Source organism: Colossoma macropomum, unplaced genomic scaffold (genome assembly GCF_904425465.1).
Source record: "Colossoma macropomum unplaced genomic scaffold, Colossoma_macropomum, whole genome shotgun sequence".
In the NCBI taxonomy this organism is placed as follows: Eukaryota; Metazoa; Chordata; class Actinopteri; order Characiformes; family Serrasalmidae; genus Colossoma; species Colossoma macropomum.
In genome coordinates, this window is record NW_023495965.1 from 385,609 (window position 1) to 404,783 (window position 19,175).

The 19,175-nt window shown below is 42.3% G+C and overlaps 1 protein-coding gene across 1 annotated transcript in view; it reads right to left on the reverse strand.

Moving 5' to 3' along the window:
- Positions 1–1,945: 1,945 nt before the first annotated feature.
- The window catches only part of lrp1ba (low density lipoprotein receptor-related protein 1Ba), a 333,352-nt gene continuing 316,122 nt past the window's right edge, over positions 1,946–19,175 (reverse strand). Inside the window, exons 87-91 of the mRNA XM_036564311.1 lie at positions 15,291–15,367; positions 12,226–12,316; positions 11,315–11,465; positions 3,832–3,939; positions 1,946–2,102 (exon numbers count right to left, since the gene is read on the reverse strand). Of these exons, the coding sequence (XP_036420204.1) occupies positions 1,962–2,102; positions 3,832–3,939; positions 11,315–11,465; positions 12,226–12,316; positions 15,291–15,367 (568 nt within the window). The 3' untranslated portion in view covers positions 1,946–1,961. The remainder of the gene's footprint in view (positions 2,103–3,831; positions 3,940–11,314; positions 11,466–12,225; positions 12,317–15,290; positions 15,368–19,175) is intronic.

Consider the following 19,175-nt stretch of genomic DNA (forward strand, 5'->3'; position numbering starts at 1 on the left):
TTCTGAGATCGAAGGTGCCCCTGGTGTAGGGATAACTGGGGTAGCTAGTTTATTCAAATAAAAACGGTGGCGATTCTGTTGTGTTACGCAAGCTTTGCAACTATGGCAGCCGACTTTTCGGATCCTGGTTTAAATACGTGTTTAATACTTCAAAATACGCCTCCTAAAGTCTTCAACTACTGCAAACACCAAGCTGCATTGGCCGCATTCATAGTTGACTGCCTTAGTCGATCAACCCAGAAACCGAAGAAAAACGTTGCACAACATTTTGAGGTTGAATCTGCCCTGGCATCTAGCAATCTAGTGCCACCTAGTGGTTACTATGCGATGTGCACTGCAACTGTAGTAAGCACTACTAGCCTGTCCTACGTTTATATCTTTGTTTAATCAGTTAGCTACAAAAAATGTTCTAGATCTGCTGCACCGGAAATAAAATGTCAAATTATTGTGAGAGTGAAGACTTAATTTTATTTGATTAATGGTAAAGCTGGTCTCTCTCCATGTTCAAAGGTGTTTGTGAGGGTGAACTGATAGGTGATTGTTTATCTATTGATGACTACAGTTCATTGTTCAGTCATTGTAGCACCAAAATAATTTTATTCAAGAATCATTTGCAGTGAACTCTTGAATATAACTGTCTAAAAATACTGTACAGTGTGTAGCTTAAAGAGAAATCTGTGTTTATGCTAAATGGCACCTGCCATCGTTGCGAGATTTGGCAGGAGCCGCCACTGGATAATTTACTCACATCCTTCACCAAGTTTTTACTCAGTTCTCTTCGAATTCTCTTTCAACTCACTCGCAAAAGGCAGATTCATCCACTTGTGGGGGTCCAAAGCACAAGCGACATTACAAAATGTTCTGCTTGTTGTGTGCAGTTACACATTTCCACCAGAGAGGTCTCCAAATCCCCAAATCTTACATAGTGTTGTTTTAACTTACACAAAGAACATTTTTTCCTTCTCCTGTGAAATGACTTTTTTCAAGGTTTTGATCTGACAGTGACAACATTATTAGTTACATAATGAGTTTCACATATAGTTTCCATAAAATATATCAGTTTTATGCTTCCTTACTTTAGCATTCATCATTTAAACACTTGTATTGCTACCTGGGTTGAACTGGGACCAGTGAACCCAACGTACTGTACAACTGTATAAAAGTACAACATTGATACGTTACCAACCGGACATATAAATCAAATATAAAATTATAAAACGGCTTTTTTTTCCAGTTCCGAGTGTTTACATTTGTTAAGGTAGAGATGAGAACATTTTACACTCAGTCATCAAATATCAGTGAACGTGAGTTAAACGTGTACATCGCTGAAGATTCGGCTGCGTATAGACATTTTAATGCAATTAAATAAAACGTTTGCAGGTTCCGTTCGTTAAAAACAAAAGACCTAACGACTACAAGTGGACTCTCTTTTGGTTTGGCCTTATTGAAAAGCTACAGTATAAAGAGTATTCATATACGTCTGATAACTAATAGTAGCATAGCTATCACATCTGCAGTGATATCAAAAATAAAATCTGTGCTATGTGAATATTATCTGTTAAATATGTGTCTCTTATCTGTAGTACTAGGAAAAGGTAGAGGCAACTTGGGAATACGATATCTATGCCGTGGTGATGACGCCACCCTGGGCGGTCATGGATGTAACATTAAATAAAACCTACATAAAGTCTTTAAACAGTCTTCACAGGGACGTAAAGTCCGGTCAGGCTGAGCAGCTTACTGTAGTACTGTAGAGTGCATTCACGTCAAAAGGAAACAACAGAGGCGTTTCAGGAAACCGTGAGTCCAAACTTCTCCGTGTGGCGATGCAGACGTGACAACAGATAAACGAAACCGAGAACATCAGTCGCCCGGACCGGATCAGACATATAAAAAGTGTCTTTTGTACACTCTGTACAGCTCTTTAGAAAAAAATAAGCTAACTTTGTGTAAAAGCTAGGTTAAGCGGCTGTTTCGCGGATGGCCGTCTCCAGTCTCTTTGGGAGCAGGTCTCTCCTGTCGTTCAGTCGGAGGACGGGTTTCCGACACTGCTGACCGTCCGTGTACATCTTCGCATAGATGGGGTTGGAGTAGTTCATGGCCTGGAAAATAAACACAGTCACTTTTATTCAGCTCCCACTGGAGTAAGCAGGAGTGTGAGGTGTTACACTGTAGCGTGTTTTACTTAAAGAATACTTTAACTGATCCTGATCCTCAAAACACACTAATATTAATGTATTTGTATTACAGATACATTTGTCTATATTTTTGCCTCAAAACTATCCCACATTTAAGCATATATTATAGACTAATGTGTCATATTCTAACATAAAAGAACATTTATTAAAGTTATTTATACACTAATATCTCCTATTCTAGTGTATACGAGGGTTTATTGAGGTTGATTGACGACTAATATCTCATATTCTAGTATATAGGAGTGTTTACTGAGGGTCTTTGTGGACTAATATTTCCTATTCTGGTTTATAGGAGTGTTTATTGAGGTTGTTAATGGACTAATATCTCCTATTCTAGTGTATAGGAGTGTTTATGGAGGTTGTTTATGGACTGATATCTCCTATTCTAGTGTATAGGAATGTTTATTGAGGCTGTTTATGGACTAATATCTCCTAGTGTATAAGTGTGTTTATGGAGGTTGTTTATGGACTAATATCTCCTATTCTAGTGTATAGGAGCATTTATTGATGTTGTTTATGGACTAATATCTCATATTCTAGTGTATAGGAGTGTTTATGGAGGTTGTTTATGGACTGATATCTCCTATTCTAGTGTATAGGAGTGTTTATTGAGGCTGTTTATGGACTGATATCTCCTATTCTAGTGTATAGGAGTGTTTATCGAGGTTGTTTATGGACTAATATCTCCTATTCTAGTGTACAGGAGTGTTTAGGGAGGTTGTTTATGGACTGATATCTCCTATTTTAGTGTATAGGAGTGTTTAGGGAGGTTATTTATGGACTGATATCTCCTATTCTAGTGTATAGGAGTGTTTAGGGAGGTTGTTTATGGACTGATATCTCCTATTCTAGTGTATAGGAGCATTTATTGATGTTGTTTATGGACTAATATCTCCTATTCTAGTGTATGGGAGTGTTTATGGAGGTTGTTTATGGACTAATATCTCCTATTCTAGTGTATAGGAGTGTTTATGGAGGTTGTTTATGGACTAATATCTCCTATTCTAGTGTATAGGAGTGTTTATGGAGGTTGTTTATGGACTGATATCTCCTATTCTAGTGTATGGGAGTGTTTATGGAGGTTGTTTATGGACTAATATCTCCTATTCTAGTGTATAGGAGTGTTTATGGAGGTTGTTTATGGACTAATATCTCCTATTCTAGTGTATAGGAGTGTTTATGGAGGTTGTTTATGGACTAATATCTCCTATTCTAGTGTATAGGAGTGTTTATGGAGGTTGTTTATGGGCTAATATCTCCTATTCTAGTGTATAGGAGTGTTTATGGAGGTTGTTTATGGACTGATATCTCCTATTCTAGTGTATAGGAGTGTTTATGGAGGTTGTTTATGGACTGATATCTCCTATTCTAGTGTATAGGAGTGTTTATGGAGGTTGTTTATGGACTGATATCTCCTATTCTAGTGTATAGGAGTGTTTATGGAGGTTGTTTATGGACTAATGTTTTCTATTCTGTCCTAGTTAATATTCTACGCTGCATCCTTGCACTAAATCAGACCCTCATAAATGCCCCACAGTTCTGAGTGAGCTTCATGCAGAGAACAGGATAAAAGAGTGCAGGAAGAAAGCGCATGCAGTGGGTGAGCGAGCAGAGGGAGAGAGAAAGAGCTCACCTGTCCTGGGATGAGCTCCGTGGGGACAGAGTGAACAGGTAGAGTGTGTGAAGGGTGCAGGGTGTGGGGGGGCAGATTTCGAGGGTCACTCGACCTCACACACCAGCCCTTTATTCAGAGAGAGAGATAGAGAGAGAGAGAGAGAGAGAGAGAGAGAGAGAGAGAGAGACAAACAACATTCATACTGTGCAAAGTGAAGATCTGCTCATTCCAGTCGTGCTCTTCAGTGCAAATCAAAGAAAATGAAAACTTTGAAACCGATCCAGCAAAACAGTCAAGGAACACTTTTATCTCCTTTTCCTGCAGGACGGAAAACCTGATGACCAGAAACTCCGTTATAACTGAGTGAATAAATTGTGTGAATAAATGACTGAAATATGTGAATTTATAACAAGTTATAAACTCTGGCTGTTCCACTATAACAGCACAGGTGTTAGGATGAAGACGATGAAGAGGATGAGAAAGTCTTACTAAAACTGTTCTTACGGGGTTTTATTTATCTTTGAAGCAACACAGTCGAAAAGTAGTTCCAGTTACTTTTACTTTCCCTTTCCTACTGTTTTAGAGGAAGCTCCGCCCAAATTTCTACACAGCTAATGAATTATTACACACTTTCCTTTTCCTACTGTTTTAGAGGAAGCTCCGCCCACATTTCTACACCGCTACTGAATTATTACACACTTTCCCTTTCCTACTGTTTTAGAGGAAGCTCCGCCCACATTTCTACACCGCTAATGAATTATTACACACTTTCCTTTTCCTACTGTTTTAGAGGAAGCTCCGCCCACATTTCTACACCGCTAATGAATTATTACACACTTTCCCTTTCCTACTGTTTTAGAGGAAGCTCCGCCCAAATTTCTACACAGCTAATGAATTATTACACACTTTCCTTTTCCTACTGTTTTAGAGGAAGCTCCGCCCACATTTCTACACCGCTACTGAATTATTACACACTTTCCCTTTCCTACTGTTTTAGAGGAAGCTCCGCCCACATTTCTACACCGCTAATGAATTATTACACACTTTCCTTTTCCTACTGTTTTAGAGGAAGCTCCGCCCACATTTCTACACCGCTAATGAATTATTACACACTTTCCTTTTCCTACTGTTTTAGAGGAAGCTCCGCCCACATTTCTACACCGCTAAGGAATTATTACACACTTTCCTTTTCCTACTGTTTTAGAGGAAGCTCCGCCCACATTTCTACACCGCTACTGAATTATTACACACTTTCCCTTTCCTACTGTTTTAGAGGAAGCTCCGCCCACATTTCTACACCACTAAAGAATTATTACACACTTTCCCTTTCCTTCTGTTTTAGAGGAAGCTCCGCCCACATTTCTACACCACTAAAGAATTATTACACACTTTCCCTTTCCTTCTGTTTTAGAGGAAGCTCCGCCCACATTTCTACACCACTAAAGAATTATTACACACTTTCCCTTTCCTACTGTTTTAGAGGAAGCTCCGCCCACATTTCTACACTACTAATAAATTATTACATACTTCCCTTTCCTACTGTTTAAGAAGAAGCCCCGCCCACATTTCTACACTACTAATAAATTATTACATACTTCCCTTTCCTACTGTTTTAGAGGAAGCCCCGCCCACATTTCTGCACTGCTGACGAACTAATACACATTCTAAACTAGTTCTAGTAGTACTGTTTTTTTTTGCTTGTTTTGTTTTTTTTTACCAATAAAATGAAGAATTATAAATGAAGAAAAAAAATGGAAAATTTACTTTTCTCTTTTCTGGAGATTTTTTTTGTTGAAAATGTAACTTATGTTGAATATTTCAGATATTTCAGAGGTGTGAATGTGTTCAGGTAACTGTGAATGTTGAGCAACTAAAATGTACATTTTCCCATAACTCATAACAGACGACTCAGGAAAAAAAATTATGTTAAGCATGAGATGTTAAATGGATTCACACGTTAATGCAAAAATGATCACATTTTTGGATTATTTTAATGATTTTACTCTTCAAATGAGCTAAACTGTAATTATAGTGGACTGGGATTGTGCCTGCTAATCGACTGTACACTACAAACAGCAGACAGATTAAGTTGAAAACTCTAGAGCCACCACAACAGCTCTGACCCGTCAAGGCACGGACACTACAAGACCTCTGAAGGTGCCCTGGGGTGTCTTCACCAAGTTAGCAGCAGATCCTTTAAGTCCTGTAAGTGCTGCTGCAGAAGGTGGAACTGCTGTGGAACAGACTTCTTGTTCCAGCACATCCCACGGATGCTGGACCGGATGGAGATCTGGGGGGTTTGGAGACCAGGACAACATCTTGAGCTCTTCATCATGTTCCTCAAACCATTCCTGTACAACCTGTGCAGTGTGGCAGGTCATTATCCTGCTGAAAGAGGCCACTGCCATCAGGGAACATTGACACCATGGTGTGTACCTGGTCGGCAGCGAGGTAGGTGGCACATGTTTAAGCAGACATCCACATGGGTCCCAGGGTTTCTCGGCAGAACGTCGCCCAGAGCATCACACTCCCTCCAGCGGCTTATCTTCTTGCCATAGTTCATCCTGGTGCCATCACTTCTCTCGTTCCACATGTACCTGACTGACTCTACGTGATCTAAAGAAAACCGGATGCATCGGACCAGGAGACTTTCTTCCTGCAATCGAAGATCCAGTCCTGACGCTTGCGTGCCCATTGTAGGCACTTTCCATTGTGGACAGGGGTCAGCATGGCAATCTGACTGGGCTGCGAATACTCAGCTCCATAGACAGCAGGGTGTGATGCACTGACACATTCCTTCTGTAACCATCTGCACAGCCTGTGCTGCCCCAGGCTCAGGAAGGGCGCTGGAGGCAGGGTTGACCGTTGCAGCAGCCACTTAAACTTTATTATCACTCCAAACAAACATAACAATGACACCAAACCAAAGCTGATCACTTTTAGTAGCTTCAAAACGAGACTTTTCAGTTCTTTTCTCCAAACTAAGCTTTTCAGCTCTTCAGTCTTTTCTTTTGCTGCTGCTGCTCATCCCAAAGGTGTCAAAGGTGTCCATGCTGGCATGGCCAGATCAGTGTCAGCTGGCTCTCAGTAAGGGCACCCGAGCCAAAGAGGGAACAAGAGCAATTGCTCTGCCTCAATCGCCACCCCTGCTCTCAGGCTCGTCCACCAGGATTGAACATGAGGCAAGTTTAAAGTGACCTCACCCTGGGACTGGAGGCGATGCCCAGGAGGCGGGCTTGGGACTCGCGCACCATCCCCCACTTCCTTGCGGTTCTCCTCTCCCTGCCATCCTCGAGGGGCTTCGTCCTCGCTTGGGGCTCAGGCCCGAATGATGACCGCGAGAGCCGACAAACACATGGCACACCGTCATTAAAGATTTCTGTGACTTGTGCCACAGTAGCTGTTCAGACCAGACCGGAAGGTGCATCAACGAGCTTTGGGTGCCCAACACCTTGTCGCTGGCTCGTGGTTTGTCCCTCTTTGGTCCATTGTCAGTAGGTACTCACTGCTGACCAGGAGTGCCCCATAAGCCTTGCTGTTTCTGAGATGATCTGATCTAATCGTCTGGACATAACAAGTTCGACCTTGTCAAAGCTGATCACGTCTTCACATCTGCAAAACTACGAGAACCGACTGTCCACTCTTGAAATAGATGGTTCTTTAAAGGTTCCTTAGTACAGAAAATGGGTCTATTTAGCACTATAAACACTCAAAGAACCATCTGCATGCTTAAAAAAATGGTTCTTTATAGGAGCAAAAAATGATTCAAGCTTGACATCATAACAATATAAGAACTCTTTTTGGTGCTATATTAAAGCAATAAGCTATGAGACGTTGTGCATTACAGTGATTTTATCACAGGGTGGGGGGTTCTTAGACAAGACGCGAAGGTGAGTAAAACCCTCTTCCCTGTGATAAAACCACTGTAACGTACGGCCTTGAGTGGCTTATTGCTTTTATAAAACGTCAGCCATGATGAAATACACAATTTTTCAAGTTATTATTAACAATAATCAACATAAACAAGTATTCTGCCAAGAAATATAGTTCCTTTAGAGTATAATATTGTTGCCAAGCAACCATTGAATGAGGAGAAGAACGTTTGGTTGCTGCAGTCATTTCATGAACTTTTCAACTTTTTGCCGTTTATCAATGAACATATGATACACAGCACTGTTTAATCTAGAAACCTTCACTTTATAAGTACTTTTTGGTCACCAAATCACCACCGCGAGTCTTATTTAGCACCAATCCAGCGGCCCCTCTTCTCACACTGGGGCTGAATCTCAAACGGCGCCCTGCTCCCTACATAGTGCACTACGTAGGAGTTTAAATACTGGATGCTGCAGCCCAACAGAGCAAAACACAGCTAAGAAACAGTCGTTTGGGACTCAGACTCATCCACACTCGATACATGATGCACTGTTTGGCTGTAGAGGCTAGAACTTCTGAACTTCCATAGCTAGAACACTATTTAGGGAGTACAGAGCCGTTTGGGATTCAGTCTGGGTTTGACGTGACTTTTGAAACACGAACATTTGAAGTGTGTAAAACATTCAGGTGACATTTTTAGTCTTTTATACTGCAGTTTTACAGTAAATCACACTGTAAGTGCTTTAATTCAAGCCTGTGATATTAATGATGGAGCAGTTTAGACTGTTTATCTTTTAGCCTGTTAGCTAGCTGACCAGCCTGGTTCTAGATAAGAAAATAAGCTGTCAGCCTCTCAGTTTAAACAGAACCGGGTTCTTTCTTCATCAGTTCACTCGGTGCTCCATGTGAGCAGCATTAGAGTCAAAGATTATTCATTAACAGTAGGAGGGTTTTGTGACGTGGTGCAGTTCTTATAAAGAACAATATACAACACATCCTCCATCAATCTGAAGAACCATTTCAGCATTCGAATGGTTCTTTGACTGTTCAAGGTTCCATATAGAACCAGTGTCTTTACCAAAGAACCCTTGAAGAACCATCTTTTTCAGAGTGTATGTCTAACATATCCCAGATCTTCACCTCGTCTGTGAGTGGTCATAACGTTTCGGCTCATCTGTGTATCAGTGCTCGTTATTTCAGTGGTGTGGCAGCAACTTACTGATCAGCAGATACAGACTGATTAGGAATGCAGCGCAGAGCCCCGGAGACTCGGAACTGAAACAAACTCTTATTTCGATATATAATCCGGTCTACACGCTCTCTGTTCGGGAAGAAAGTGCTCCGCTCTGTGTGATATGAAGACTAAACGCACCCGCGGGAGTTTAAGGTAAATTGAAGAGAGTGCAGAGCGCGTTTACTTTCGAGCAGCCGCGCTCAGAGATGAATAACAATGTGCAGCGAGTGTCAATTAGAGCTTAAAGGCATGTGTGCTCATCAGTAGGACAGCGTTCACGTCTACGCAGTGAAAACGCTGCGGAACTCAAAGTCTGATCTGACGTACAGTCGCGCTGAGCTGCAGCTCCAACGAAGACAGATCAGACGTTTACATCGTAGCAGAACTCCACACGCTTCCTGGATGACCAGGACCATCTGACAGCCGCCTGCAGGGGGCGCCATGACACACGCATGAGCATGAGAGGACGAATAGCCTCGAACAATCTTAGGCAAAAGTTTGTGCACCCATGGTGAAAGTAATTATTTGTCGATTTTCTAAGTGAAGGTAGGTTTTCTAGATATTCTCTAAAGGGAACATACTTTTGCACTTTTTGGTGCCCAATTACTGTTTATTTCGCTGTTGTCAGAACAAAACCTCACGTCAAAATCTTTACAGGAGAAGGAAAAAACAAACTTTACTTTTAATGTAAGTCAATGGAACCAGAATTTTTTCCAAGTCATTTGGGGCTTTTTTTTGTGGTCCATTCTTCATGAAATTTACACACAACATAAATACCAACACGCATTTTCAAAATATGTCATAAACTGAAAAATGACAAAAATAGAGATATCAGGTTTTCTTCAGACAGCAGGGATTTGCTGAATGTAACATATTGAGGGGACGGGGGGGCGGGGCATAAAATGTGGTGTGTGCAAAAGTTTGTGCACCTTGGTCAAAATTAATTCATTTTGTTTATTTTTTTAAATTGAAAACCAGTTCACACATCCTTCACAGGGAACAAACTTTTGCATGTCTTAGTGCTCAGTTGCTGATTTATTAAATTTTCTTTGGTCAAATTTGGTCATAAAATGTGGCATGTGCAAAAGTTTGTCCACCCTAATCGAAATAAATTAATTTTGTTGATTTTTTTTGGTTTTTTTTGTCAAAATAAGTTAACACATTCTCTACACAGTACAAACTTTTGCATGTTTTAGTGCTCAACTGCTGATTTTTTTGATAGGTTTAAAATATTAAAAAAAAACAAAATGCAGCATGTGCAAGATTGTGTGTCCCTGGTCAAAATTAATTTGGCTGATTTTATAAGATGAAATAAGATAACATTCTCTACAGACAACAAACCTTTGCTAAATTGCTGGGTTTTTTTTGACTGAATTTAAGATATTTAGACAAAAATGAAACATAAAATGAAAAAAGAAGAGTTTTTTTTTTTCCACTATCCCAATTAAACAGAAATGTGCACTAAAATTTGCAGAAAAATGCCATAATTAACTGTGTTCCCCGTAGAGCAGGGGTCTCAAACTCAAATTACCTGGGAGTCACTACCAAGATGGACTTCTCCAAAGGGAGCTAGTAAATCTCTGTTCATGTATGAAGTTGAATTAAATAACATATACACACTCGTTTAAGTGCATTTCAGTAAATTCTTCTGTCATCACAAACTACAACTGCTCTTACTACTACTGCTACTATTAATAATTATTAACTACTACTAATTGATTATTATTATGATTAGTAACAATGATTAACAATTGCTGTGGTTAGAATTATGAAACGTACATTTAGCAGTTGAATTATATGAGACTCTTATTATGACAGCTCCAGTGTTTCTGCTGAACGTCAGTGAAGTTACTGTATAGCAGTTGAATCTGCGTTCTGAGTGGATGATCTTAATAACTCCATTAATTTCTTAATTGTGCTGCGCTGTGTCTCTCACTGTGTGTCCTGAATGGATCCATGAGGGCAGGTTTAACTAACTATCACTCTAAATTAGAATAATAGCCGAGTTCTCTGTAGCTAAACTACAGTCATCGTATGATTCCATCATAATCATCAGTCTGAGCTGATCTTATAGAGCTTATGATGGAGAACCAGACTCAGTCAGTGGAGGGTGAAGAGAAAAAGATGAGTGGGCTGGATTTAAAGATTTTGAGGCTGCTGCTCTAAAAATGTGTTAATTTATTCGCAATGAAACAAATGAATTTGTCCAGGGGGGCCAAAATATTTGCACAAGACTGTGTGTCAAAATTAATTATTGTACTAATATGAAATGTTCATAAACATTAAAGTATTTCTCCTAAATAAGTTGTTCAATGTTGATGCAAGTGTTATAAAGTCCCTGTACGGACAAACAAATGCTGGTCCTGCATCATCGTCCTCCTGCTTTTTTCTGACCTTATGAGGGTCCAGAGTGAAGCTGGGGTGCAGGAAGCTCCCCACGTCCACATGATTGTCGTGCTCCACCTCGTACATGTTGTAGGAGGGGTTTCCGATCTCCACATTGAGACCCCCGTTAGCCATAGGCTGCCTCTGCACACGTTTCCCCCTGAGAGACACAACAGCAGGATGCTTTAATAACAGTATTTCATAAATCACACACTATTAAATCCTCTATATTCTACTGTATATATGATTCTATATTCTCCATTCTGTATATAAATGTCAAATCTGATGTATATTAACTGGCCACTTTATCAGAAACCCCTCTCTTGTAGCTCTGCTTTGCTGGTGTACAATTAGAGACTGTATCCCATCTGTTGATGTGGTCATCCTCTAGACCTTCATCAATGGTCAGTCTGCTCACCACTCTCAAGTTAGGTTTGAGAGTGGTGAACAGTCCACTCTCAACCTAACAGTGACCCTGACATGTGTAAACACTCCAGCAACACCGCTGTGTCCGATACACTACCATGTCAGTGTCACTGCTGTGCTGAGAATGGACCACCACCCAAATAATCTGAACAACAGCGGCCCTGTGGGCAGAAACTGACCAATGATGAATGGAGAAGAGGCTGATAAACTGCAACAGGTGGAATACAGTCTGTAACTGAACACCTACATAGAGGAGATATAACGTGGGTGTTTCTAATAAAGTGGCCAGTTAGCGGAAACACAAAGTAGGTGTTTCTAATAAACTGGCCAGTTAGTGGAAGCACATGGTTGGTGTGTGTGTCGGCGCATCCTGTGGCACGGTCACCAAAACTGAGCTTAACGTGGCCACTGAATGTAAACAAGCACTGTAACATTTATGTGGCTATTTTTGTCCAGCAGGCTTTCAGTACTAGCTTCTGCGATTCTTCTGTCACCTTTGTCGTCGTTTGCAGACCAGCACGCCCACCGTCACGGTGCCCACGATGATCACCAGCAGCACCAGAGGGACGATGATGGCGATGCTCCCTGAGACACACATGAGAGAAAGTCAGTTATCATCAGCGACACCAGAAAGATTCTACATGTTCCACATTTGTGTTAGTAAGCAGAAGAGGAGATATTGTGATCTGAGTTTGATTTGAACCACTTTTTTACATTTTTGGCATTTGAAAATAAAGAAACGTAAATATAATTCGTGTGTAAATCGATATGTAATTAATTATGTAATTACATTCATTATACAGTAAAACAACAGTAATAGCAGCAGACGTGTATATGTAGAGGAAGGTTCAACTCCGAGGCTATGACACTCCTGTTATTGCCGTATCTAGAACGCCTTCCGTCTGTGTTAGATCTCTGTTTGATCAGCGTGGGCCGCGGAGGAGCCCTGATTTTCTTCAAAGCCGCTACGCTGCGGAGACAGGGAGGAGACACACCGGGGCCGCGCTGTGAAATCATGTTTTATTAGCACGATTTAGTCCCAGGGACATCAAAAAGCGTGTGAAAGAGGAAGTGGGTTAGGGCGGCATTGTTTCTGATGAACCTCCTGACCTGCGCGAATTAGCTCTTTCTGGTTCTGACACTTCGGCTTCAGCTCTGCATGTCATTACCAAACCCTTCATCTGGTGAACAGGGAGTATTATTGGAGGGAAAACAAGCACCTGCGCAGGTCAGTGGATCAGAAGGACTGGGCCTCGGGGAATCACATGGAGGTTAGTTGTTGTTTTTGTAAGCATGCTGACCTATTCATGCTCTTCATTCCAAAAAGTTTGCAAAAATCCAATTCAGCCTAATGAGAAACTGTAGAACAGACTCGGTTTATATCACAATACCTACATTTAGAGTCGGTTATTCATTCAGCCTAATGAGAAACTGTAGAACAGACTCAGTTTATATCACAATACCTACATTTAGAGTCGGTTATTCATTCAGCCTAATGAGAAACTGTAGAACAGACTCAGTTTATATCACAATACCTACATTTAGAGCCGGTTATTCATTCAGCCTAATGAGAAACTGTAGAACAGACTCAGTTTATATCACAATACCTACATTTAGAGTCGGTTATTCATTCAGCCTAATGAGAAACTGTAGAACACAACTAGTCAAACTCCAATAAAGTGGTCAGAAATGTCCCGGTTTGCGGCCTAGTCAAACTCCACTACCACGGTGAGAAGTGTCCTGGCTCATGGCCTTGTCAAACTCCGCTAAAGTGGTACAAAGTGTCCCAGCTCGCAACCTGGTCAAACTTAGCTGAAGTGGTGAGAAGCATCCTGGTTCATGTCCTAGCAAAACTCCACGAAACTGATGAGAAGCATCCTGGTTTGCGGCCTAGTCAAACTCTGCTACAGTAGTAAATAGTGTCCCAGCTCACGGCCCAGTCAAACTTCAATGCTGAGGTGAGTAGTGTCCTAGCTCATGGCCTGGTCGAACTCCACTACCTGGGAGAGTAGTGTCCCAGCTCACAACCAGTCAAATTTCACTACTGTGGTGAAAAGGGTCCCAGCTCATGGCCTAGTCAAACTCCACTACTGTGGTGAGTAGTGTCCCAGCTCACGGCCTAGTCAAACTCCACTACTGTGGTGAGTAGTGTCCCAGCTCACGGCCTAGTCAAACTCCACTAATGTGGTGAGTAGTGTCCCAGCTCACGGCCTAGTCAAACTCCACTACTGTGGTGAGTAGTGTCCCAGCTCACGGCCTAGTCAAACTCCACTACTGAGGTGAGTAGTGTCCCAGCTCACGGCCTAGTCAAACTCCACTGCTGAGGTGAGTAGTGTCCCAGCTCATGGCCTAGTCAAACTCCACTACTGAGGTGAGTAGTGTCCCAGCTCAAGGCCTAGTCAAACTCTGCCGCAGCGATGCAAAGTCTCTCAGTTGGTTCTCAATCCACAGTGGAAATTTCATGTTATGAAACTAAAAAATGTTATGGCTAAAAAAATGATAAACCACATAAAGTCTCTATAATGCTAAGACATTATTTGGTCATGAATGCTTGCTGTATGCTGTCCAACTGTCCAGCCTTTCCTCTGACCTCAGCCAGACCCGTAGACTGCTGTAGGCTCACCATAGCAAAACAAGTTCTCTTTCTCATACTCCATTCTACTTGAAAATATCATTCCTCAGTCCTGCAGCCGCATTAAGTCCGGTCATTGCTGTCTCTCCGGAGAAACCTCCAGCCCTCTGCCTCCTCTAACGGTGCTCAAATGCCAGGCAGAAATCCGCACTGAAATGTCAGCAAATCAAACAGCGGGATGGGCCAGTATGGGCTCCATGGAGAAACGGACATTAAAGCGCAATAAGGACTGAGCCCGCTGAGAGGAGTGTCTGAGAATGATTACTGAAGGCAAAAAGGTACATCCAAAATGCCATTGAGCTGGAATTACAGCACAGGAAAGCAGCATTGTGGTGTTCTATTAAAGCCACAGGGGTTGGGAAAACTCCCCAAACGACACATGGAGCTCCTACAATCATAGACTTAATGCCTGTTTATTCTGTTTATTATTTGATAAGACCAGGCCGAAAGAACAGAGTGGAACAGCCAGTTGTAAAAAACAGCAATATGGGGATAAATATCAGCCAGTGACTCGTGTAATGACTCAAGATGATCTCTCATAGAGTCGAAGCCTAGTTATGAAGTCTCGTCATTTTCATTCCCTACAAGCCTAAGGTCATTAGCCTACTGTGAAATGCCAGCGGCCAGCCAATAACATCAATAAGCTGCACAGAATCAAAAAAATGAGTTGTGTGGAAAAACAGCGTTGTGTGTGTATACTTTCATCGCTATACTTATAATAACAAAATGTTACAATATGGGGGAAAAGTTTCGTTTTTGCTGGTCATATAATTTACTTGCATTTATTTTGCAGAAATTTGGCTTTTGTCAAAAAACAAAGCTCCAATCTTAAGAGGTTTAGTTTAGTTTCATTTTGTTCTGTTTCTGGAATCAGTGTAAGACCCCATAAGGAGATGGATACACAAAGAATAGGAAGGTCAGGCTCACTCTCGCTGACGTTGTCGTTCCGGTTGTTCTTGGGGGCGGGTCTCTCACATTGTGTGCCGGTCCAGTTCGCTGAGCACCTGGAAACAGAAACCACACCCACATTACACACCTGAGTACAAAAAACACACCTACTTCACACACCTGAGTAAAGAAACCACACCCACACACATACCACCCTGGACAGCAGCACACGTGACCGCCCTGGACAGCAGCACACATACCGCCTTGAACAGCAGCACACGTACCGCCTTGAACAGCAGCACACGTACCGCCCTGGACAGCAGCACACGTATCGCCCTGGACAGCAGCACACATGCCACCCTGGACAGCAGCACACGTGCCACCCTGGACAGCAGCACACGTGCCACCCTGGACAGCAGCACAGGTACCGCCCAAAAAACACACAAAAGAGATGAAGAATTGCACCATATTGTGGTGAAGCACCATGAACACCTGACCTGCTTCTGGAAGCTGGAATCCTGCCTTAAACTCAAACTGAACCTTTATACCCATCATGTTCCACATCTTCCATACTGTATGTGTTCCACCATGTTCCACATCTACCATCTTGTATGTGTTCCACCATGTTCTATATCTACCATCCTGTATGTTCCACCATGTACAATATCTGCTGTCCTCTGTGTCCCATCATGTTCCACATTTACCCTCCTGTATGTGTGTCACCATGTAGAATATCTACCATCCTCTGTGTCCCACCATGTTCCACATCTACCATCTTGTATGTGTTCCACCATGTTCTATATCTACCATCCAGTTATGTGTTCCACCATGTTCCACATCTACCATCCTGTATGTAGCCCCATCAAGGTCTACATCTACCCTCCTGTATGTGTGCCACCATGTAGAATATCTACAGCCCTCGTGTTCCACCATGTTCTACATCTACCATCCTGTATGTTCCACCAGGCACAATATCTGCTGTCCTCTGTGTTCCACCATGTTCTACATCTACCATCCTGTGTTTCATCATGTTTTATTCAGTGGCTGAAGTTTTTGAAAAGTTTTATTCAGTCATTGACTGTGATGGATGAAGTAAACTAAAACTGTAAAAGTATCCGAGTAAAGCAGTCTGGTGTCCAAAATGTCTGCTGGAGATTCCCTAAAGAACTGCAGTGGAGCTTCTTAGTCCATCCAGCATCTATCAGCATACAAACTTCAGTTCCTACGGTGCTGTTCTTCTCTTTTTGGACTCTGTTGGTGTTCAATAAAACCCTAAGCTGTAAAGTGAGAGGAGCGGTCAGCAGGAAAGCAGAACAGGAGGTGAACCAACACAAGAGACTGAAATTAAACCCAAAAGAGAGAATAAGGAGCTAAATGTTAAAGGTGCCATAGAATGGAAAGCTGTATTTACATTGGAATAGTTGAATAAGTAGAGTTCAGTACATGGAACTGAACCTCAAACGCTGCTGTCTCCTCCTTCAAATACAAATCTGTTTGTAAAAGAGGGTAAAACAGGCCGATTCCAACATCCTAAACTGTTACGTAACGGTCATGACCCGTTAATATTCACACCCCCAAAATTTACACACCCCAGCCCCCGTTCTAGCCCAGCAAAACAACGACAACAGAGCAGCAGCAATGAAAATGTCAGACTGAGTGCAGAAATGCAGCTCCAGGCTGTGAAGGAACGTCGGCTCTTTTCATTCCCTGCACAAGAACCGAACCGTCAGTGGCTGATGATCGTCTTTAAACCAGGCTGAAGGGCTTCCTGTTCAGCTTATTAATCCAATGTTCCGTTCCACCTTAAATGCTCGAGCCAGAATGTAACTGCATCATCATTTAAGGTGGAACTGAAAATTCCCAAAACAAGCTGGCGAACAGGAACTTCAGCTCCCACATCTCTAACAGGATCCCGACAACTTTAACTCAGAGCTGTTAGTTTCTCTGCACATTTCACTCCGGACAGTTTCTCAAAGCTCAACATCGAGCAGCATCGCTCAGCATTTGACCCTGAAGAGACGGAGACGCAGTTCCACCTTTATTAGCATCACAACCCCAACAGCAGCCTGTAAGCAGCCCTACTGAGAGATTTTATCACTGTCTGACGGTTGAAGCAGATCGTCTTAAACTGAGAGCTTCATAGAGAGAACAGCTTTAATTTATTTTGTGTTGTTGTAGAGATCAAAACCAATTAGCTAGCGCAGGTACCGTTAGCTACTAGCAAGCCAAAACCAGCCAACAGCGTCCTGTGGGCAGCGTCCTGTGACCACTGATGAAGGACTAGAGGATGACCAACACAAACTGTGCAGCAGCAGATGAGCTATCGTCTCTGACTTTACATCTACAAGGTGGACCGACAAGGTAGGAGTGTCTAATAGAGTGGACAGTGAGTGGACAGTGTTTAAAACTCCAGCAGCACTGCTGTGTCTGATCCACTCAGACCAGCGCAACACACACTAACACACCACCACCACGTCAGTGTTACTGCTTAGTGCTGAGAATGATCCACCACCCAAATAGTACCTGCTCTCTGAGGGTCCATGGGGGACCTGACCACTGAAGAAGAAGGTGCAGAGAAACAGATGGACTACAGTCTGTAACTGTAGAACTACAGAGTGAAACTATACGGTCAGTGGAGCTGATACAGTGGACAGTGAGTGTGGATACAAGGCGGCTGAAATGCCCATTTATGACACATTCATTAAACTTTTGCTGCCAATGTCATTATTGACAAGAATAACACTGCATACTCATGAAGGCCATACATACGCACACCAGCCTGAATACAGTGCAGTGCAGACTCATGGAGGTGCGTCTTCAACAGTGGGATGCAATGTGTGTGAAGGTGGTCTGTGCAGACGTGCAGATATACAGTGCAAAAGTCAGAGACTCTTCGTTTATTTAACGTCCAGTCAAATACGCCATTACGTACAGAATTCTTATTAGAGTTATTTTCAGCGTCGGAAAAGAGCAGAAACACACGTTTAACAGAAAATTACCCACAATCCTCTCTCCCTTTATTCCAGCTTCCATTCTTTTCAGGAGACTCACTTTCAGCTCCTCAAAGAATCTGCAGACACACCTCCAAAGTTCAGTCTTAGAAGCTGGTTGATGATTTTCTGAGGTAATCAAACACACTCAGAGTTTTCCATCAACCATTTGTTTTGTGAACTTTTTAAAATGTCAGAATGGAAAAGCCCAGAATTCCACACAAATACTGCAAAAAGGTGGACAAAAGCGGAAAACTTAGAATGTTGCTAAAGCCGAAAAGCGAGAAAGGTGACGGGAAAGATTTTTTCAAATGAACGATCTGTAACATCTAGGCAGCCTGCTAGGCCACCTCTGGCCTCTAGGTGGGGCTGGAGAGCCAGGACTGAGTAATTAGGGCTGAGCTGTAGCAGCTGTGGGCACCCTACCTAAGGGGTGACCTAATGTCGCTCCTTGCCACTCAGTCTTGAGTTCATGCTGCCACATACAGGACGCTCTGACAGGCGGTAATTTCGGTATATTCCCTTCAGTTTGAAGCCCTTCGCTTTTCCTCTAATTGATTTCCAGCACAGAAGCGAGGGAGATATTCTCTCGTTTCGCTTTTTATTTTAGTCCTCGTCCAACTTGGTTTCCTGCTCTTAGCCCACTCTCTCTTTTTTGGCATTTCTCTTTTCCCTGACCCTCAGTTGCTCTGTGCTTGAGCCCATCCCCTATTGTCCACCAGGTCGTTCATCCCTTAGTGCTCCTGACTATGAATATAAGGGTTGTGAGCTCAATTCTCACTCAGGGCAAAATGGGGTGCATAACAGTATGAAGCTGTAAGAAAGGATTGACTTTCTGGAAGGTCCGATTGTGGCTGATAGTTTTCTAAAGGATGTTTTTGACATGGTGGTGATCAAAGCTGCTTTGAAAAATGCCTCTGCACAGTGAGCTCCA